Genomic DNA, 22653 nt, shown 5'->3' with positions numbered 1-22653 from the left:
TATAGGCAATTAAGTTGGTCATTATTTGACGAAAAAATATATAGGGGATTCTATTTGAAATATGTAAGTAAGTTATTAACGTTTGAAATAATGTAATTTTGGAGGCATATTTCCGGGGTTGTGAAAGCCTTTTTCTCAAATAAAAATAAGTCAAAAGGTGACTTATTAAGTCCTCTTGTAGTCCCAGAAAACGGATTCCGAAATTCGCAACGGTTAGAACACAGCATTCATTTCCGTAAGACCCTGCAAATGTTAAAATTTTCGAATTTTCCGAAATAACTGAGTGTCTCAATTGATTATGAAAATTTCTTGGACATTGATGCAAACTAGTGGTTTCTGCTTCCGCGGCTGGTTTCGGGTTTTGGGTTTTATATTCTTTCGAAGCACCACTCTCGTTTTTGTCAGGCCGAGAGAAACTGAATTGAACTGACTTGGATTTTAATCTTTAAATGATTTATTTATAACTGAACCCTTAATTTAAATGATTTTTGCAAATGGTGCAAGTATTGTACACGATTTCGTTATGGGTTGTAAGTACCTCACTTCTGGGGGTTGCAGCAATAAATTTACTCTACCCGAATTGTTGTGAACTTGAGCAGTCTTAAATTTCGACTGTGTCTTCTTTAACTCTCCCTAATTTTTACTTTAAGTTCTTTCTCCCGCTCCACCGTCAGGTGGGGATTGGATTTCCCAGTCATAAAGTCGGGCGCAACAAAAGGATAACACAACCTTTATTTGGTAGTTATCCGTGCCCTTATCGGCTTTTGGTTCTTTACTTTAATTTTTGCAACCACCAGATGTTGGCCTTCACCTATAGTCTATTGGAGTCGAGTATCTGGGAAGATTCTAGGCTCCTTAATTGCGTGCAATAAACCGTTTAGCCCGGACCCTTGAGCCAAGTCGGGAATTTTACCCGTGTTTATGATAGGTATTCGGCTTTCGGCATTTTTTATTAAAGGAATTAGGAATTTTCCCAAAAATCTGAATAAAATTCAGACATACTCCTCCCCTTGGACGAATGTACAAGAATCTAAACTTAAATAATGGAATACAAACTTATTGCTAACTATATTACATTAGTACTTAACGTATGATGCATGAAGTCATTAAAATTCATGGCTAGATGGAAGGCGACATATCTTTGTGGTTGTGTGTGTGTGTGTGGGGGGGGGGGGGGGGGGGTCGGTTTTAAGCCGATATGGAGCCAATGTGCCTTAGAAGTGATTTCTTGGGTGTGAGAAACTCTGTTAGCAACGAATGTCGATCACCGCGCTGGACTTGATTGTAACCAAGCAAGCACGATCTCATAATCATTTCATAAATTTATGGAATCAATCCTTGATATTAAATTCTTTGTAACCAACACAATTTTTTCCGTTAAATCTAATAGTAACACGGCACCCATGAGTTCTAATGTAGGAAAAGTGATCACCTTTAGTGATACGACTCGACTTTTAGTACTCAATAATTTACAAGATACTATCCCTGTCCGATAGAAGGCTCATAAATACGTGCATGCCCCATAAGCCTTCATACTTGCATCTGAAAATTCGTGTATTTCGACTCTTCGCATTCGATCATTATGAAATGCATGCCGAGGAATGGATAATTTTGAAAGTGATGATATTGTGCTCAAAAAAGCTTTCCATTTCGCAAGAATGGTTTGAGACATGATGTCATCACAACCGCAATTATCCTTCCAAATTTCTTGTATAATGAGCTTGGCGGAAACTACCATAGGGTTTATGATTTCGATTGGGTCGTAAATGGAAGCAATAGTTGCCAAAACTTCTCTTTTCGTGTATGTTTCCTTTATCTTTATTTCTGGTATTATTATGCTGAAGTTGTCTATGTTTGGGTTCCAACTTAAACCCAATACCTTGTTTGACGATGAGCCCTCAGGCATTAATACATAATTGGGGTTAGAATTTTCTTCCGCTATAATTTTTAGGAATTCAGTTGAGTTGGAATTCCATTTGTGTAGTTTTATATGTGCAGTCCCTAGATAACTTGTGAGTTGAGAGTGGTCCTCTAAGAGGTTGTTTAAGTCGTTGCTGCTGAATAAGATATCATCGACATAACAGTGATTTAGAAGCGCATTTCTAGCGAGTGGGTACTGATCTTGATTTTTTACTGTTATCTCTTGAAGGCACCTTGTGCTTAAAAACGGTGCACAATTGGTTCCGTATGCCACGGTTGCTAATTCGATAAATTTTAGAGGTTCTTCTGGAGAGTTACGCCAAAGAATTGTTTGTAGAAATCTGTGATCAGGATTAACAAGGATCTGCCTGAACATTTTTTCGATATCTGTGGTGAACACATACCGAAATGTTCTGAATTTGATTAGAATATCAAACAGACCCGGTTGTATTGGGTAACCCTTGAATGTTAAATTGTTTAAAGACACGCCTGTGGAACTTTTCATTAAACCATTAAATGCCACTCATAGCTTTGTCGTAGCGCTGTCATTTCGTATGACACAATGGTGCGGCAAAAAGAATCTATTGGTATTGGGATTCGTAACTGGAGAGAGTGGAATATACACACAACGTCAAAAGTCTTGGACCCCCCCTCAATTTTGTTATAGATATTTTTTGTTAGAAAAACAAAATATATTTATAAAAGTATATTGTTTTTTGAATCTGTTTTTTGTGAAAAGAGTATTTTCCACAAATTTGAATACTTAGAAAATTAATAAGTAAGAAACGTGTGAATTTTTTAACAAAATTTATTAAATCAAAAAAAGTAATAAAACATGTTGTATACCGACTAATACTCGGTATGACTTCCTCTGCGTTCCAATAACATATTGACACGTCTGTGCATTGAAATAATCAAACGATTAATAGTCTCTTGTGGAATATTATTCCATTCCTCTACTGCCGCTACGACTAACTCATCTGCAGTTTGAGGTGGATTGATACGATTGTGAATGGCTCTAGCAATGATGTCCCACATGTTTTCAATAGGGTTCATATCAGGCGAGTTGGCTGGCCAATCTAATTTTCTGATATGTCCTACTTCAAGTGTATCCTGAACCCTTCTTCCGCGATGTGGTCGGGCGTTGTCGTCCATAAACACAAAATTTTCGCCTAACTCGTTACGTATAGGATAGATAATAGGCGTAATAACTTGTTCGATGTAAATTTCACTGGTCATATTCTGTGGTATGCGAATTAATGGAGTACGCCGGTTAAACATTATTCCCCCCCAAAACATTACGGTACCCCCTTGATAGGGTGCACCTTCACGGGGAAAATTAAGTCTCTGTTGACGACCTGGTTCCCTCCAGACTCTTTGTCTATTGTCATCACTAACCAGTCCAATTCTGGTTTCATCTGTAAACAGTACCCACCGCCACTGGTGTAAAAGCCAACCCCTATGCTCTCGCGCCCACTGGAGACGAGCAGCACGATGTCTTGGAAGTAGAGTGGGGACACGTAATAGTCTTCTAGCACGTAAATTTGCATTATGGAGTCGTCTTCGAACTGTAGCTGTCGATATAACACGACGAAACGTACCCTGAAAGTGGGCTCTGAGAGTTGAAGCTGAACCTGTGCGGTGTCTTCGGGCATATTGCACCAAATAACGATCCTCCCTTTCACTAAACACTCGAGAACGTCCACTACGTGGTCTATTTTCCACTGTATTAAATTCTTGATATCTGTGTACTATTCGCACAACAGATGATCTAGGAATGCCCAAGATTTCTGATATCTGATGATTAGAATGCCCTGCATCGTGTAAAGCAGTAATTCTTGCTCGATTAAAGGCAGAAATTTCACGACCTGGCATTATAACGTACAAAAAGTAAAAGAAAGAGTACACTAGTCACTTGGCTAAATATGCTGTTATTGCCAATATTTGTAAAAATATTGATAGTAAAGTAAGAATTCGTGGTCGACATCTTTTTATTGTATTTTTTCTTTCCTAAATACATGTAATTTTTTACCAAAATAAAAAAAATAACCAGGTTCAAACGAATCATTTTATATATAGGGGGTCCAAAACTTTTGACGTTGTGTGTAGTTGGCATGCCCTAACGACACATACTCATTTATGAAATTTTTATATTTGTTGAACAGATCCTGATCCTTGCTGAGTCGTCGCTCCAAATGGAGAAATCGACGCTTGGCTTGAGCGAACGAATCTCCAAGCCTTTGATATTCGTTACTGCTTTTTAATGGTAGGTCTACTTGATACCGTTTGAGAGAATCTTGGTTGTGCTTTAAAATATTTGCTGAATCCTTTGATCTTCGGGTGCAAGGAATTTATTTGTTGGGAGCTATGGTTTTACTTCCTCAATTTCCCAAAATGCTTTAATTGAATTGGTTAATTCTGAGTTGCTACAATGAAGTGAGATTAAACTTGAGGTTGTTTTATCATTATTGTTAGAGTTGTGAAAAGTGCAAAAATGTTACTTCGCTTTATTTGTGTGCTTAATTCTCCCGATAATTATGTACCCCAAATGGGTGTTTTGTAACACTGGTAAATGAGCGCCCAGCTTAATGTTACCATCAGTAATGAGATTGAAGTAAATATCTGCCCCCAACAATATCTCTATTTCAACAGGATTGTAGTGTGTTGGGTCTGCCAACTGTATCTAGTGAGGAACGGGTATTAGATGTGGGTTGATCAGAAATTGGAGTTGCTGACAAGTTATCTTCTTTAAGACTGCACAAGTTGTTTGAACAATTGTGATCTATTTAAACGGGATAGAAATTCAGGTCTATGATTTCTTTCGTTGTTGAGGAATTTTGTGATATTCCTGTAATCTGTAAATTTTTAAATTGTGTAGAGAGGTTCAATCGTTTTACTAACCCTTCAGTCACAAACGACATTTGGCTCCCCGAGTCCAATAGGCAACGCACCTCAACTGGTCGTTTATGACTGTCGTACAGTGTAACAATGGCTGTGCCAAATAGAACCTCTTAGCCTTGTGAAGACACTGAAAGGCTTACGGGTGTTTGATGATTATCATTTATTGGATGTGCTTGATTTTGTGGTGAAACAGTGTTAACAGTTTAATTTTTTATTAAAGGAATTAGGAATTTTCCCAAAAGTCTGAATAAAATTCAGACACTGAGAAATGATAGACATAAGATACTTTACATAAAGTGGCCCTAAAATTTCATGAGAAATCCGAAAATATAAAAAAATAGAGTTTCATTTAAAATAACGAAGTTGATGTTTATGCTGCAAAACTGATACTCCCTGTATATGTACACTACCAGTCAAAAGTATTTGCCCGCCTTTAAAAAAATCCTATATTCAAATGTAAGTTGAATTATAATAAATGAAATTTTTTCATTTTAATTGAAACGATAGAAATACACATTTTAGATGTCAAAACAATGATTTTATTAGTTCTAAAAGATCTTATTTAAATTTTTACCCCATTAATGTGACCCCCTCTACTTTTAATAACAGCGGCACACAACCTCGACATTCGATTTATCCGTTTTGAAAGCGTTCCTTCTCCAATTTTGGACTAGGCTTATTTTAGCATGTCCCATAATATGTTCTGGGATGTTAGACATTGCGTTCTCACCTTTCGATCGAGCTCATCCCACAAGAGTTCTATGGGATTCAGATCAGGCGATAGTGGTGGCCAGCTCATGACATCAATAGTATTATTTTGTTTCAATTCGTTCAGTTGCTCATTACAAATTTTGGCAGAATGTTTTGGGTCATTATCATGCTGGAAAATAAACTGAGCTCCGAAAATTTGTAAACTGGATGGCAACATTTGTTCTTGTAAAATTTTCAAATAGTGCTCTTTTCCCATAATTCCTTTCACCCTAAATAAGTTTCCAACAGATAAATTATCAAAACATCCCCAAACCATCACGAAGCTTCCTCTGTCTTTAACAGATGTTATGAAACACTGGTCAGCACAACGCTCATACAATTTTCTCCTGACAAAAACTCTACGCTTTGACCCGAACACTTCGAATTTGGACTCGTCACTCCAAAGAACCTTTTTCCATTGTTCAATAATCCAATTTTCATGTTCTCTTGCCCACTGTAATCGTTTTACTTTATTGACCTTTCTTAGTAAAGGTTTTTTCATGGCAATTCTGCCATACAGTCCATTGCTCCGAAGACGTCACTGCACCCTGGTGACGCTGATTGGGCTGTCACGGGATAAATTCACACTTGCAGTGATTTCTGGAGCAGTCAATCTTCTATTACGTTTTGATGTGATCACAATATTTTTGTCTTCGATAGCAATTGTCACCCTTGGCCTTCCACACCGCCCATTACTGGATAACAACTGCCCGGCTCTAAATCTTCTAACCTGATAGTTAACAGTTCGGCGAGGAATTTTTAGCTCTAAAGCAATCTGACGGTTAGTCATTCCGATTCTATGTTTGGCAACAATTAGTGCCCGAGTTTGAATGGAAGTTTTAGTTCTCTTTGGCATATTTTCGAAAAAATAAGTAAAAACGACAGTACTGTGCTTCCAATATTAAACGACTGACTTTCGGTAAGCAGAACGCACAAATGTGGCAAACAACCAAAAACATGTACCAACACGTCAATTTCTGCACAACTCTCAATATAATAAACGACGATTATTCGAACGAAAATGTTTGGTAAACTATGATTTTATTGAATTTTTCCTTAATGACTAAAATTGCTCGATAAGCAAAATTTCGATCAGTCTAAAATACATAGGACAACATTCGAGACATAAGGCAAGAACACTAATTAAACACTTTGTTTGACGATATCTATCAGAAAATATAATTTTGTGGAAGTTTGTGCACTTAAGAATTAATTTAATGGAAATATATTAAGGTGGGCAAATACTTTTGACCAGTAGTGTATGTCAAATTATTATATAATAAAACACCTTTAAAAACCATTGAATTTTTGTAGAACTTTTTTGACGTAAATTGTATATCTTTCGAGACAAGGAAATAGAACATCTTATTTGGGACACCCTGTACATACAATAGACCGGATACAATGAGCAATCAGTTATGGCAAGTAAATTGGCCGTTCCCTTGGGTCCTTGTATTAAGTGAGCGTTACTGTATATTAAAAATTAAAAACGAGGTAGAATGTTACATACCTTATTAAGATCCTCATTTTTTTAAAAACTACTTCCCTTTCTTTCGTCGATTTGAAATGTATATTTACTGATAGTCTTCCAAATCTCTGATTGATGTTTATTTCTTCATTTCCTATTTCGTCCAGACCGTCGAAGCAGGGTTCATAGAATACATTTTCCAATATAAGGGGATCATCTGGAATAATGGTTAAAACTTTTTTTTAATTAAAAGGGAGCCATAATACGACTCCCCGTTAGTTTCTACTCTGACATGTTTGGTACTCATGTATGAAAGTCGCCGTTCTTGAATATAAATCCAATCTTTAATACATGTACTTATTTTATCTAAAAATTAAAAAAAATAAGTTTTTTTTCACTTTTTTATAAAAAAAGTCACATAAGTAAAATCTAATTACTTTCGCTCAAGAAATCTGTAGTTAGCGGATTGACCTACTAATTTGCAACACCCTGTATATGCCTACATACATTGGAAATATAATAGACCAAATAAAATAAGCAATCAGTTATGGCATCTAAATTGGCCGTTCCCTTAGGTCCATGTATTAAGTGAGCGTTACTGTATATTAAAAATTAAAAACGAGGTAGAATGTTAAATACCTTATTAAGATCCTCGTTTTTTAAAAAACTACATCCCTTTCTTTCGTCGATTTGAAATGAATAGTTATGGATGGTTTTCCATGTCTTTGATTGATTTTGATTCCTTTATTTTCCACCTCGTTAAGCCCTTCGAGGCGGGGTTCGTCTAAATAATTTCCCGAAATTTGAGAGTCGTCGGGTACAATTCTGGACGTCACCGAACATCGCGCAACATTTGCGTATGGTGGCGTAACCGATGCGACTTTTCAAATACAGATTTAGAAGTCAAAAAGGGGCAATTTTCGGCAGCTCAGAAACGGTTGGGTTTAGGGATAGGGTAATGTTAACAAAAGTTGTAGGTTTTTGGTTTCTGAACACGATGCCGACGAGAAAAGTAGGGCATTCCATTTGAAATAAGCAAGTTATTGAGGATTGAAGTCATTCAACTTCGGAGCCCTATTTCGAGGGTTATGGAAAACTTTTTTAAAACTAAAACAGGCCAAAACGTAGCTTATTTGGTCTCCTTGGAGCCTCATAAGATCGATTCCAAAATTCGCAACGATTAAGGAACAGCACTGATTTCCGTGAGACCTTGCAGCTATCAAAATTTTCGAATTTTCACAAGTAATTCGAAAATGGTAAATTTTTTATATAAGATCTATTTGATAAACTAGCCTTAAAATTTTACGATAAATTCGAAAATGGAAAAAAAATTTGGGGATTCCATTTAAAAAAACATAATTTGGTACTACCACACTTTTATGATAGACCCTGTACATTTGAAGATAATTTAAAAATACGTACCTTTTATTGCCCAAAAACAACATTCCCCTCTAAAACTTATATTTACTGAGATATCGCACTTTGAGAAACTAATGAGCAACCCTGTATATCCCTTATTGTTTAGCCCAGTTGTAAATTAGAATAAATCATTTGTCGTAAAAGATGGATAGTCTGTTTATCATCTTGGCTGGAACATAAAATGCAGAAAACGATTCACCTATCAGTTCGTTCTAACAGAAGTGTGAAGAGAATGATTAAGAGTTGCGAGCGTGGGAAGAAGGTGGAATGGTGTGTGTTAACACTTTTAAAGATAAACAGATGCACTCGGGGGTGACTCTGATGCATCTTTAGTATGGTGGGTCATTCGGTTCCCGAAAAGGACGAAATAAAATTGTTGAGAATACGTGCGTGCGTTTAATTGAATAAAAACCTTCCTAACAGTATTTTGGAAGAGATCCTGTCTTAAGACTAATGAGGATATCAAGGAAAGTTTTGACTGCTACGAAGTTATAAAGGGGTACTGGGTGGGATACTGAAACCTATCCTGAAAATAAACAATTATTGTCAGTTTTGATTGGTCCATCACAGTGCCAAAATTCGGTCTATTGCATTTGTAAAATTCACTTCCCTTTTCACTTCACGGTCCCGTAGACAGTTAGATTTGGATAATAATTACCAAATTTTCAACCCAAAAAAAAAATATGAAAGAGACGCGCCCAACATACAAGGTGGGCCAATGAAAACGAAACAAGGCCGATTTCTCATATTTACCACTATAAAAAAAACTGGCTGAGACCCGTCGATTTTCATTTCAAGGGAGAAATCTTTTGCGCCCATTAGCAACTTTGCCACTTTCAACCCCTTGGCGGGGGAAGGTGCAACCCTTAAACCTTAAATGGGATTAGGGGTCAAGTGATGCCTCATTTTAAAGATTATCAAATTCTCTTTTCAACGGTTCTAGGATGGAGCAGTTTGCATGATAGTAATCTGGAGGTCGTAGGGTGGTTCTGTCTCTTAACTGTCTTAATTCAACGCTTTCGTTGTTAGTAGCATCAAGGTATTCGTCAATTTCGAAATCTTCGTCTGTATTTGTTCCTTCAATGCTTTCTTCTGTTGAGGTCGTATTATCTATGTTTTCGATATTTTCATCTTCTGGTAATAAAAGATTTTCTGGCTGAATTCCCTCATCGTCATAAAAATTTTTAAAGATTGATAGGGATTTTTTCTTTTTAATCCTGTACGTCTCATTTTCATTGAAGGTTACGTTGCAGCTGACCTTAATTCGTCTCCTTTTAGGATCCCACAATCTATAATTTGTTGAATGTCCTTAATATCCAACAAATAATAGTTTCTTTGACTTACTGTCCCATTTCTTCAGGAATTGGGGAGGGATTAGCGTGTAAGCCGGACAACCACAAATTTTTTGGTGTTTCATTTCTGATTTTCGCCTAAACCATTTTTCGTAGGGTGTCATATTTTCCACTTGAGTTGATGCTGTTTTGTTCAGAATGTAGACTGCTGTATTAACAGCTTCTGTCCACAGTTCTTGCGGAACTTTTTTTTTATCAGCATTGTCCGGGCACTCTCCACAATTGTCTTTATTTCCCTCTCAGATCGATTTTGCTGAGGTGTATATGTCGCTGAATATTCACGCAAGATTCCCTCCTTTTTGATAAAGGCTTCAAATTTTTTATTAACATATTCCCCTTTTCCTTGATCGCTCCTGAATATTTTTATCTTGTTGTTGGTCTGATTTTCTATCATGACTTTGTATTCTTTGAATTTATTGAGGACTTCTGATTTTTGTTTCATGAAATAGACTGTACTATAGCTACTGCAGTCATCTTCTAATAAAACAAAATATCTCGATCCACTAGGTGATGAGATATTCATTGGGCCACAAACATCAGAGTGTATCATTTTTCCGGGTTGATCTTTTCTAAGCCTTCCTAAATTTTTGTGGGGTTTTCTTTCTTGCTTACCTAATTGGCACGGCTCATAAAAGAATTTTTCAATGTCGTCCATCTTTAAATTTTTGACCATGTCCTGACGAGCTGTTTTCTTGATGGTATTACAGTTTACATAACCAAGTCTATCATGCCACAATTTCAAAGAATTTTTGATGTTGCTCACGTTAGACTCCGGGGGTACTTTTACTCTTAAGTTCATTACCCACAAATCGCCACTTCGCGTACCGAAACATGATAAGTTTCCATTACTGTCGCGAAACTCACAATGATTTTTAGATGAATGAAAGGTAAAATTACGATCAGTCATTACTTCCACTGAAAAAAGGCTTCTTCTCAGTTCTGGAACATAAAGGACATTGTAGATGGTTCTATTGATCCATTGGCCTTCCACAAGAGCTTGAATATTTATTGTTCCGGATCCAGCTGCTGCAATCTTTTTGTCATTTGTGACTGGAACATGCAATGATTGGCAGAGAGGTTTCAGTTCTGTAAACCATTCACGTACACTAGTCATGTGAACACTTGCACCAGAGTCGCAAATCCATTCGGTTTTCTTCATTCTTGCACTTGCTAAATATGATGTCGAAATATAGGCTGAACCGCTGCTGATAGATTGTTCGCCATTTTTATCTTTATTTGAAGTGATCCTTTTTCTACACTCACGTGCCCAGTGCCCCTTTTTCTTGCAGAAATTACAAGTATTATTTTTCTTCCGGTCATTTATGCGCGCCTTGCTTTTTAAACTCGCGGCTTCCAATTTGTTTTTTAATGTTTGTACTTCCAGAGTCAGCCGAGATAATTCACTGTCTGCATTGACCATTCTTGATTCTTCTTTCATTAATCTGGTTGTTAAGTTTTCGAAAGTTTGCTTACCAGCGGCAATTGAATCTCAAACTGTTCTGGATGCGTTGTAACACGAAGGCAAACTGTTTATTACTTTTGAACATTTTGCACTTGTACTTATGTTTTCACTAACATCTTTTAATTGTTTTACGAGCATTTCAATGTTTGAGATATGCTTCGCCATTTTTGCGCATTCATGCATTTTATATTCATAGAATTTCTGCCACAGCAATTCTTTTGACACTTCCGTTTTCTGCTTATGAATCGACATGAGCCGTGTCCACATTTCAGCTGCATTGTTGCAATTTATTAGATATTGAATCTGATCTTGGCTGATTGTTGACAACAAAATAACTTGAGCTTTGGAGTTATTCATATCCCACTTAGTCCACTCATCTGAACTTGTGTCGCTAGGTTCTTTTTCAGTCCCGTCGACTAGCTTCATAAGCTTTTCAACTTTCAGCAAAATTTGGATACTGAATTTCCACAGTTGAAAGTTGAAGCCATCAAACTTTGGTATGTTCCCACAATCGATTTTTGTTACACTGGCCATCACGTCACTCTGTATATACGACTCGAACGTATTTAGGATTCGCAAGTACAAGACTTACTGCACGATTCGAACGCGACTACTTTACACGAAACGCGACGAAGACTTCTTAATCCAGGACTAACGTACTTGGGCCCATAACCTGTTAAATCAAAGTCCTTCGTTAAATTTCGTTGTAAGTGTTTTATTGAACAAAAACCAAGTTTATGGGATCAAAGCTTTATTACGACTGACTGAAAGAAAAAAAAAACCAAAACGGTGTTGGGCAAAAATGAATATAAGCAAAGTATCGATTATTATAGTGTATTGTGGAATTTGAGGTTACTAGACAGTCGCGGGCGGGGCACCGGTGTCGTCCAGGCCAATCTTGTTCCTGCCTTGTCGGCCACACTTACCCTTTCCTCAATGGTACTTGGGGAGTCATCCCCTTCGCTTCTTAACCAATCGAAGAAAGCTTGTTTACTGCTTCATGAATTATCGTAGGCCATTCTTTACTGTATACGAATTTATTAATGACAGAAAAAAAATTATGGTGTATAATGTGGGTACCACCTAAGTTTTTCTAAAAGATCCCTTAACGGTACTTTAACAGCTTAACCTAGGAAACTTTGGAAGTTAACCGAATTACAAGGAAGAAAAATATTTCTCGAAGCCACTCTACAACCTAAGACTAATTGTACAATGCCGTTCTTATGTTAGGTAAACTACAACTAACCTGTGTGTCTCTTCTATGTTGCCGGATATAGCACTAACACTCCCGAATTCACTGTTTTACGGCGTGTCGATTGTGAACTTTCGAATGATTCGTCGTGAGATCAACCAGTCGAAATCAGATACTTCTTCCGGGATTTCCGCTCCGCCCTCCGAGAACCATTTCACAGATTCATTTACGGGAAACATGTAACGAATAAGAGGACACGTGAGCTGGTAGTTAAGAACCAAGAGCAAGGTCCTAAGACGCGGGAGTGCAAGATTGCAAGAGAGCTCTGCCTCTTGTTGCAAATTCTTAAATATCCCATCAACTGGAAAACAACCATAGGCGTATTTAGACTATGGGGTAGTTGTTGGTCCAATAATTATTGGCCGCGTTAAAGCGTAACGCTCGGGACGCACAATTTGGCCTTTTTTGGGTCTTTCGGTAATCGTGATTACACCTTGGTACTAGTTCCGACAAAGAAGTCGCTGGAAATTCCACCACTTAGCTCGTCTATTAAACAAGGATAATGAGTGAAAAAAACTCTGTGCTTGGCGGAAGTTACCCTCGAACTAGTGACGCTAATGGGCGTATCACGAGGATGTTGGGCCCGAAGATTACACGTTTTTAATTTTAAATTATTCTATGCGTAACTATCTTAAATTAATAAGAATTTACATTAAAGTCCTGAAAAACACTAGACGGTACCCTGTAGCGAATATTTTTTTTAGCTTTTATAAAAATTGCAATTATTTAAGACCTATAGATTCTGTGGCAGGCATGTCCACAACAAGTGCTGGCCCAGCAACCATATAAGGTTGCCGCCAAACTTGCAGTTCATTAAGAAAATAAGATTACGAATAAAATCTTATCAGTTGGCGTCGGCATAAATTTCAAATATATGTCGGAAAACCCGAGGGCGAGTTGCTTCCAGAAGCCATGGGTGGAAACTGAAACACAAAAAGTCGCTTATAACCACTAACTTATTACTAAAGACGAATGTCACTAAGAATACACTAATTGATATTTACATGAATATATACAGACTACCGTAAATGGTAATAACTGTCTTAAGACAATGATCGCTTTTACAATGGTAGACCGTATGTAAATCAAATCATAGGATAAGGGACATGACGATCCGGGGCCAGTCCTCTCAATCTCAACTCTCGTTAATTACTGCCCTCTCATCCTACTTTTCATTTCTTTCTTTTTTGTCTGCTGGCCCCGTTTTGCCCCCCTTATATGTTAAGAACAAGTGTGTCCTTTATTCCCGAGGTTCCTGGAAGTCATACCGTAAAGAATGACAATGAATGCTTTAGGTTGACAGAATAGCAAAAAACCAGAACCCCAATCGATTACATAGGGTCCTATACCTATACCTATACCAATACAAGAAGTCTGTCTGCCTGTCTGCTTAAGGGTATTTACTAAATTTATGGCGGCGCCGACATATATTATTGATTATAATCCTAATAAGTGGCCCTAAAATTTCATGAGCAATTCGAAAATATAAAAAAAATAGGGAGTTTCATTTAAAATAATGAAGTTGATATTTATTCCGCAAAAGTGATACTCCCTGTATATGTCAAATTATTATATAATAAAAGACCTTTAAAAACCATTGAACTTTCGTAGAACTTTTTGGCATAAGTTGTATATGTTTCGAGATAAGGGAATAGAACATCTTATTTGGGACACTCTGTATAATATACCTTATTAAGATCCTAATTTTTTTCAAAATGGCATCCCTTTCTGGGGTTGATTTAAAATGAATAGTTATGGATGGTTTTCCAAACGTTTGGTTGATTTTAATGGCTTTATTACCCACCTCGTCAATCTCGTCGAGGCGGGGTTCGTCGAAAAAACTTCCCAATATATGTGATCGTCTGGTGCAATAGTAAAGTCTTTTTTATTAATTCAAAGGGAGCCATAATAAGACTCCCCGCTACTAGTTTCCACTCTAACACGTTTTGTAGTTATCTTTAAAAGTCGCTGTTCTTGAATATCAATGCAATCTTTAATACATGTATTTGATCCAGTAGATTAAATAAGTGCTTTACCTATTAAACCACTTTATTTTGCACAGAGTTAAGGTTTGCACTAATTATCACAGCTTGGTATCACTAATATTAAGAGTTATGTTGTGGTACTTTACCTCGAGAGAGTTCAGGGCAGAAAGAGAGATTTTTGGGGGGTCGTTTTCCCTTTTAAAGACTAACAACCCTTTTGGTTCGTCCTCTGCTGTCACCCGTCAAGTGAGACTTTCCTGACAGTGTCACTTGCCGGTGCAGGTTCTTGAGTGAACGATCTCTCGAGTGGTGCACCACAGCGGTACGACTTCAGACAACTGGTTGAATTGACAGTTGGTAGTCAGTGCAGCTGTGCCGTTTGGCTGGCTACGCGTTTTCGTTTGTTGGCTACGCAAACATGAACGTCCAAACGAAACTCGTACAACGGGAACTTTTAATTTGTATATTCAAACACTTAAAATAAATTTATAACTACTGTATACAAACTATTTGTGTTACTTAACGTTCATTAGGTATTGGATGTGTGTTAAGAGAATAACAGTGTCCAAAAAAGAGCATTGGTGATGTGACCCACGGTTTTATAGGATTTCGATCGAAAGATCTGGAATGTATTGCCGGAAGCCGTTCCGGAAAAATGTTTTCCGTCGGCTGTTTGAAATCTCTAGAGAATCCAGAGGTCGCTCTGGTTCGTAGTGTACTGTCACTGCCACTAATAGATCGGTGACGATGCATCGCGCTGTTGGCTCCACCACACAGACAACAACTTAAAATTTAAAATATCTGTTTCTAAGATCTGTTCACTGTGTTGCATATGTAGTTAGCATTGATTTCCTGTAGGTTCTACCAACTCATTTTGTAGTGTTCGAGCAGAACTGCGACGATCTCGAATGGCCCAAATTTCAAGAAGCCAATTTTCTCCAACTATAACCGACCCTGCATGGTTTGGATAAGGTTGCCTTTTAATAATTCCATATATTTCATACCTTATCCACGTTCGGTTTATCGCAGAACGCCTAAAATTTAGGATTTCGGCAACATGCCGCCTTGAATGGCTTTCTTCAACTAATGTAATTGCCCTGGTAATTTGAATTTCTGTTCTATACATTCTATGCCTTCGTGGCCTTCCAAGAACATCAACATTCATTTTTACCGTTCAATAACTTTAACGTGAATATCGATAAAAATTCAAAAACGATCCAATGTGTGATTCCAAATGGTTCATTTTTTGCATTTTTTTCGACAAAACGATAAAAAAAGATAAGAACGTCGTTTTTTTTTGTTTAAAAAAAGTATTTGTGTCTACAAGGTGTACTGAAAATTTTGGGACTTTCCTTAAAGCATTAAAAAATTATAATAAATTAAATGAGTGGCTCCTATTTCGTTGTAATCAGTATAATTTGGAAGAGATCCTGTCTCAGGACTAATGAGGATATCAAGGAAGGTTTTGACTGCTGCGAAGTTATAAGGGGGTACTGGGTGGAATACTGAAACCTAACTTAAAAATAAACAATTATTGTCAGTTTTGATTGGTCCATTATAGTGCCAAAATGCGATCTATATAACGTTCGTAATAAATAAATATCGCTTCCCTAATCAAAATTCGCTCCTCTTTTCACTCCACGGTCCCGTAAGACTGTTAGATTTGGATAATAATTACCAAATTTTCAACCCAAAAAAAACTATGAAAGATATTTACGTGCCCAACATATACAGTGGTGGACAATAGTATTGGCACAGCATACATTTTTTGAAATAGAGCCTTATATTTTATAAATAAAAACGATACGTATCATATGGATAATACTATATTGTTCAACCTTTAACTTCATTTCTCATATAAACGAAAATTTAAAATGCTAATGTCTTGGGGGAATTTTATCACTCCCCTGGACAATGTTGGAATTAGTGGGTTCTGCTTCCGCGGCTGGTTCTAAACCTTTTGTTACCGAAGGACCACTCTCGTTTTTATCAGACCGAGAGAAACTGAATTGAACTAATTGCTTGTTTGACTTTTTGTGAATGTATATTAACAAAAGTTCTTAGCTTAAATGTGTTTTACAAGTGATTGGCGTCTGATGATTTCAAAGGTAATTTTAGAACTTTTGCGACTTTCTAACCTCTGATGAGGTCAAGAGTGAACTGGTCAAAAAATGGGTGGAAGACTCTACAGTGAGTTCCCACTCCCCTTCCCATGTCGCATGGTAACGACCCTTTTCAATTACTGAAATTGGACGTCCTCCGCTGTACCAGGAATTGATCCTTTGTCTACCTCTAGTCAGGGTTTTTTTCTTTTTTCTTTGAAATCACCAGAGTTTACAACTTTCTCTATAACTATGGCCAATTGGAGCCAATATCACAGATGTACAGCAGTGGGATTCTTGGGAAATTTTGGCAGTATATTTTTATCTATCGGCAATAAACTGCATCAGGGAACACCGTTATGGAAAGGTTCCCAGGTTTATGATACCCTTTCGGCATAGTTTATTGCCGACATTTGGCATTCCCGAAATGCGAAAATGTCTGATTGTTTTCAAATATACTCCCCCCTTTGGATAATTGTCCAACAATTCTACCTACAGGCTAACAATTTATAAACTTACTGCTAGTTACCCTAAATTTATACATTATTTATGACAATTAAATCAGTTGCCTGAGTGAGTAGTTGGGAGTCGACAAATTTTTGGAATTGCTCTGGTGTATTCTCCCTTTTGTGTTTTAACCTTAGCCACTCGAACGCGATTATCCCTTCCCGGAAAAACTTCAATAACTCGTGCCAAAGGCCACTTTACTGGTGGTGTTTGCTCATCCTTTAGCAGTATGATCTCACTGAGGCAAATGTTTGGTGATGTGTTGAACCATTTAGGCCTGGTTTGAAATTGATTGAGAAAGGTCTTAGTTCAGCATTTGCAAAAGTGTTGCTGAACCCAGGTGCACCTTTTATAAATTGATAATCTGTTTTGAGAAACAGTCGTAAAATCTGTTTCCGGATAGGTTATCAGGTGAGACCCTATCAAAAAATGCCCGGGTGTCAAACAATTTAGATCAGCAGGATCATTTGACAATGGACAAAGTGTACGAGAATTCAGTACTGCCTCGATTTGGGTTAGTATTGTACTCATTTCTTCAAAGGTCAATACTAAATTACCCACGATTGTTATTAAATGATATTTAGCGCCTTTTATGGCGGCTTCCCACATTCCTCCGTGGTGAGGAGCCCTTGGTGGTATGAATTTCCATGAAATTTGATTCTCGCTAGCAAAGGTTTGGATTGCTTCTTTGTTAGCGCTTGACTTAAAAAATTCGTAAAGTGATTTGAGTTGATTTCGAGCACCTAAGAAATTTTTCGCATTGTCACTGAAAATTGTAGCAGGGGTGTCCCTCCTAGATATAAATCGTTTTATGGTTAATAGGAATGCATCCGTACTAAGATCTGATACTAGCTCTATATGAACGGCCCGTGTTGAGAGGCAAACAAAAACTGCCATGTAACATTTTGTAGAGCTGGCTCTTCTTAATTTGGAAGTTTTTATTGTATAAGGACCCCCATAGTCAATTCCGACATTGGTGAATGGGCGAGTGACTTGTAATCTTTCCTTGGGAAGGTGAGCCATTATTTGGTTAACTGCAGTAGCCCTTAATCTATAGCACGTGAGGCAACGTTGTGTAATCCTTTTTATTTCACGGAGGCCATCAAGAGGCCAATATCTCAACCTTATATTTGACAACACCGTTTGAGGACCGCAGTGTAATAACCTGATATATTCCCTCTTTAAGAGCAATCGTACCAGGTGACATTTCGAGGGCAAGAAAATTGGATATTTTTGATTATGTGGTACAGGAGCATTCGATAATCTTCCGCCGACCCGAAGTAACATTTTCTCGCAAAGGAATGGCGCTAATTTTTGAATAGATTTGGTGAAGGGAGGTTGTTTATTTTTGAGTCCTTCTATTTCAGCAGAAAAGTACTGTAATTGAATAATTTTTATTAGGGTTTGTTCTGCACTACATAGTTCCTTAGATTCGAGAACAGTTGAATTGTTAGTTTGGGACCCTTTTAATTTGTTGATAAATCTTAAACAATACGCGAGGACGTGTTGTGTGTGAACTTAGAAAATTTGGAAAATGTCTCATCTACATCGTTACATGAAGTCTGCACGATATGCGCAGTAATCTTTCGTTCCTCAGGGATAATTTCTAGTTCATGCTTTGAGTAATTGTACTTGTTTAAATCAGTCTTCTGATCTTGCAAGAAAGTAGGGCCACTCCACCACAAATCTGAAAGAATGAGTTCGTTAGGGGATGAGCCTCTTGATATGATATCCGCGGGATTTTCCTTAGATCTAATATGGCTTCAATGAGCCTTTGGGATGATCCGCTGGATGTGAGCGATTCTATTTGCAACAAACGTCGACCAACGCGATGGATTTGATTGTAACTAAGCAAGAACAATCTCCGAATCAGACTACAAATTAATAGAATCAATGTATGAGACTCGAGTTTTCATCACCGATACAATTTTTTCCTTTAGATCTGACAGAAGAACTGCGGCCATACGCTCTAGTTTGGGAAGAGTAATCACCTTTAGAGGTGCAACTCGACTTTTTGAACTCAATAAATTACAGGATACTGCTCTATTACGATAGAAAGCTCGTAATTAAACGCATGCTCCATAGGCCTTCATGCTTGCATCAGAAAATCCGTGTATTTCGACCTTCTGAATTTGGCTATTGCGAAACGTATACCGAGGAATGGATAGACTTGAAAGTGATGACAGGGTGCTTAAGAAGGTCTTCCATTTAGACAGAATATTTACAGAAAGGACGCTATCCCAGCTAGAATTCTCTTTTCAGATTTCTTGCATGATGATTTTTGCGAAAACCACCACGGGGTTTATGACTCCAATGGGGTCATATATTGAAGCAATAGTTGACAAAACCTGTCTTTTTGTGTACGTTTCTTTAAATTCTATGTGGGGCATAATTATGTGGAAGTTGTCTTCGTTTGGATTCCAACTTAAACCCAAAACCTTGTTTGAAGAACTTTCCGGAATTAAACCATAATTAGGGTTAGAATTCTCTTTGGCTAATGCCTTCAGAAATTCAGGGGAGTTGGAACTCCATTTATGCAGTTTTATATGGGCGGTATCGAGATACTTAGTGATTTGTGTATGGGCCTCTAGCAGGGTGTTTAAATTATATAAATAATATGTCATCGACATAACAATGTTTTAAAAGTGCATTGCTTGCGAGTAGGTAACGATCTTTATTTTTGAGCGCTATGTCCTGCAGACTTAAGAACGCTTTGCTTAAGAACGGTGCACAATTGGTTCCATAGGTTACGGTTGCTAACTCAATACACCGTAGGGGTTCCTCTGGAGAGTTTCGCCAGAGAATGTTCTGCAAAAATCTTTGATTGGGATTAATGAGGATCTGTCTAAACATTTTCTCAATGTCCGCGGTAAACACATAGCGAAATGTTCTAAATTTAATTAGAATATCAAACAATTCTGGTTGTATCGTGTAACCCTTGAGCGTTAACTCGTTTAGAGACACGCCTGTAGAACTTTTCATTGACCCATCAAATACTACTCGCAGTTTTGTTGTCACACTGTTATTTCTTAGAACACAATGGTGAGGTAGAAAGAAGCTATTATTATTGGATTCAGTTTTTGGATTGAGTGGGATGTAGTTGGCATGCCCTAATGAAATATATTCATCTATAAATTGTTTGTATTTAATGAAAAGATCCTGATCTTTACTGAATCTTTTTTTCAAATTGAGAAATCGTCGCTTGGCTTGAGTGAACGAATCCCCTAGTCTTTGATGTTCATCATTGCTTTTCAATGGTAGATTCATTTGATATCTCCCATTTGGGAGAATTTTAGTCGTGGTTTCGAACAATTGCTCAACCCTTTGATCTTCGGGTGCAAGAAATTTACCAGGTGTTGAATGCGGATTCACTTCTTCGATTTCCCAAAATGATTTAATTTTGTAAGATTGGTTAAATCCGTGTTGTTAGAATGGAGTGATGTAAGTTCTGAGTTTGATTGGTAATTGTTGTTAAAATTGTGAAAGCTGCTAAAATTTGAGTTTGCACTGTTTGTACAATTGAATTTCCCCGCAATTACATATCCTAAGTGAGTGTTTTGTAACACAGGCAAATGAGCGCCTAACCTTATGTTACCATCTGTTATGAGATCAAAGTAGAGGTCTGCCCCCCCGTGTGTCTCCACCTTGACGAGGTGGGGGAGCTTGAGCGCTCCCTGATACCAGGGGCCGGGTCCGAAGCCTCGGTGTCGGGTTACTCTCCACCGACAAAAACCCGGGGCATACCGGTAGGCGGACTGGCAGGGAGCTGACTGAGAGAGACACCGGAGTGGGCACCGCGGCTCCCCATAGGGGAGATCTCTCCCTCCTTCCCCGTGGGCAAGGGGCCGCAACGCCGGAGGAGATGCCACCCCCTCCCCGAAGTAACGCTTAACGGCGGTTTCGGGGAGGATCTAGGGCGAAGAGAGGAGGTTTTTAGTGGGTAGGTGCCCCCTTCAGGGGGGTGAATCCCACATAACCCGGTCGCCAGACCACCAGGCCGGGTACCTATGAAGATTTTCCTTCCCTATATAAAAAAAAAGAAAAAGAAAAGAGATCTGCCCCTAGCAATATCTCAATTTCCGCAGGTTTGTAAAATGTGGGGTTTGCCAACTGAATAGTGTGAGGAACAGGTATTGAATGTGAATTAATGGGGAATTGGGGTTGGTGACAAGTTATCCTTTTAAGTACCGCACACGTTGTTTTGAATGCTTGAGACTTATTGAAGCGAGAGTAGAATTTTATCTCTGTGATTTCCTTCGTGGTCGAAGAATTTTGTGCTATTCCTGTAATTTGCAAATTTTTCATTTGTGTAACGAGATTTAGACGCCTTGCTAGGCCTTCAGTCACGAACGACATTTGGCTACCTGAGTCTAATAAACCGCGCACTTGAAACGGCCGTTTATGGCTATCATAAAGTGTGATGACAACCATACCTAATAGCACTACTTGATATTGGGAAGATACTGATAGACTTGCGAGCACCTGGTGATTATCATCCTCAGTATTGAGATTATTAACTGGATGTGCTTGATTTTGCTGTGACATAGCACTTGAGGGATTTTGATAATACTCCTCACCACGAGAATTTTGCGAGTGCTGAGAAGGACTTCTCGCTCTTGTTAAATGTGAACTTATTGAATCTTATTAACTTACTGAATATTATTATAAATGTTTTCGAAAACAGCTTTTTCAATTTTAAAAATGATGCGTTAATCTTGCGGTGAAGTCGTAATGACACTAATACAACAAAGTGGGTCAAACTGCAATCTTATAATGATATGGTAGGTAATACACATAAATAGTAGAAATAACAAACCCCATGATGGAACGCTCATGTTAAGTTAATGGTCATATTACAAGTGTAGTTAGTACAAGTACATAGTACAAGTTGTCTTAGCTGTAACAGGTCATTGGGTAACATTTGTGTTACATTATACGTAAGGAGAGTCACTGAACGTTGACTGACTGATGTTTTTTTTTTTCAAATTTGGTGTAGCACCCTGTTGATTCCATCTCAACTCTATTTTTACTGGAGTCAAATTAAAAATTTTTTTTCGCAATGCAAGTAACTCAAAATTCAATTAAAGGTTTGTCACTAAAATAAATTGTATTATTAATTTTAAGGTTCTCAAAAATTAGATTTCCAGCATTGCAGAAAAATAATTGATGATGCTCAGAGATAGTTTCTTAAATTTGCCATTTCTATAAAATTGTATATGTCGGAGATTTACTAATCCTTAAGTTAGTATTGTATCGTTAGAACCGATAATAGGTGAGGGGCAGGCTGACAAAGTCATCTTGAAGATAAAGTATTGTCAATCGAGGTCACTACTACTGACATAATTAAGTGCCCACGTTAGGGATTTGTCCATGGGAAACAGGGACTGGCAGGCACTACCCTTGGGTCTTAAGGACCACCCGAGCGGGGAAAGTTAAGAAAGGAACCAAAAACAAGTAGTTAAGAGATAGAAGGGCAGAAGGGCGGTCGAGCAGTAGTGAATTCGTTAATTTGCCTTTCGACTTTACTTTTGTAAT

The 22653-nt window shown here is 37.8% G+C and overlaps 2 protein-coding genes across 2 annotated transcripts; both read right to left on the bottom strand.

Annotated features, from left to right (window-relative positions):
• Nucleotides 1-818: 818 nt before the first annotated feature.
• Nucleotides 819-20032, bottom strand: LOC136414496 (uncharacterized). The gene is made up of 4 exons (XM_066398545.1): nt 19994-20032; nt 1537-2380; nt 1003-1066; nt 819-936 (listed from the first exon to the last, which is right to left on the bottom strand). The coding sequence occupies exons 2-4, from the start codon at nt 2294-2296 to the stop codon at nt 819-821; spliced, it is 942 nt and encodes a 313-aa protein (XP_066254642.1). The 5' UTR covers nt 2297-2380; nt 19994-20032.
• LOC136414494 (uncharacterized) lies at nt 17012-21953 on the bottom strand. The gene is made up of 12 exons (XM_066398543.1): nt 21935-21953; nt 21178-21758; nt 21091-21123; nt 20491-21029; nt 19773-20440; nt 19390-19705; nt 19038-19161; nt 18937-18965; nt 18674-18879; nt 17465-18581; nt 17181-17395; nt 17012-17103 (listed from the first exon to the last, which is right to left on the bottom strand). The coding sequence occupies exons 1-12, from the start codon at nt 21951-21953 to the stop codon at nt 17012-17014; spliced, it is 3939 nt and encodes a 1312-aa protein (XP_066254640.1).
• Between the last annotated feature and the right edge of the window lie 700 nt (nt 21954-22653).

This window comes from Euwallacea similis, chromosome 17 (genome assembly GCF_039881205.1).
Source record: "Euwallacea similis isolate ESF13 chromosome 17, ESF131.1, whole genome shotgun sequence".
In the NCBI taxonomy this organism is placed as follows: domain Eukaryota; kingdom Metazoa; phylum Arthropoda; class Insecta; order Coleoptera; family Curculionidae; genus Euwallacea; species Euwallacea similis.
The sequence above is the reverse complement of the archived record's forward strand: the minus strand, read 5'-3'. Positions and strand labels throughout refer to the sequence as shown.

Excerpts from the sequence above, each read along its gene's own strand:
- LOC136414496 (XM_066398545.1), bottom strand. The coding sequence starts at position 2,296 with ATGTTCAGGCAGATCCTTGTTAATCCTGATCACAGATTTCTACAAACA. Across the intron at positions 1,067-1,536 it reads ACACGAATTTTCAGATGCAA|TTAGCAATAAGTTTGTATTC; the intron begins GTATGAAGGCTT and ends AATGTAATATAG. Across the intron at positions 937-1,002 it reads ACATTCGTCCAAGGGGAGGA|CCGAATACCTATCATAAACA; the intron begins GTATGTCTGAAT and ends AAATGCCGAAAG.
- LOC136414494 (XM_066398543.1), bottom strand. Across the intron at positions 20,441-20,490 it reads CATTTTGGGAAATCGAAGAA|GGTTGAGCAATTGTTCGAAA; the intron begins GTGAATCCGCAT and ends CGAAGATCAAAG. Across the intron at positions 19,162-19,389 it reads GTTTTCGCAAAAATCATCAT|AGCAGTATCCTGTAATTTAT; the intron begins GCAAGAAATCTG and ends CTATCGTAATAG.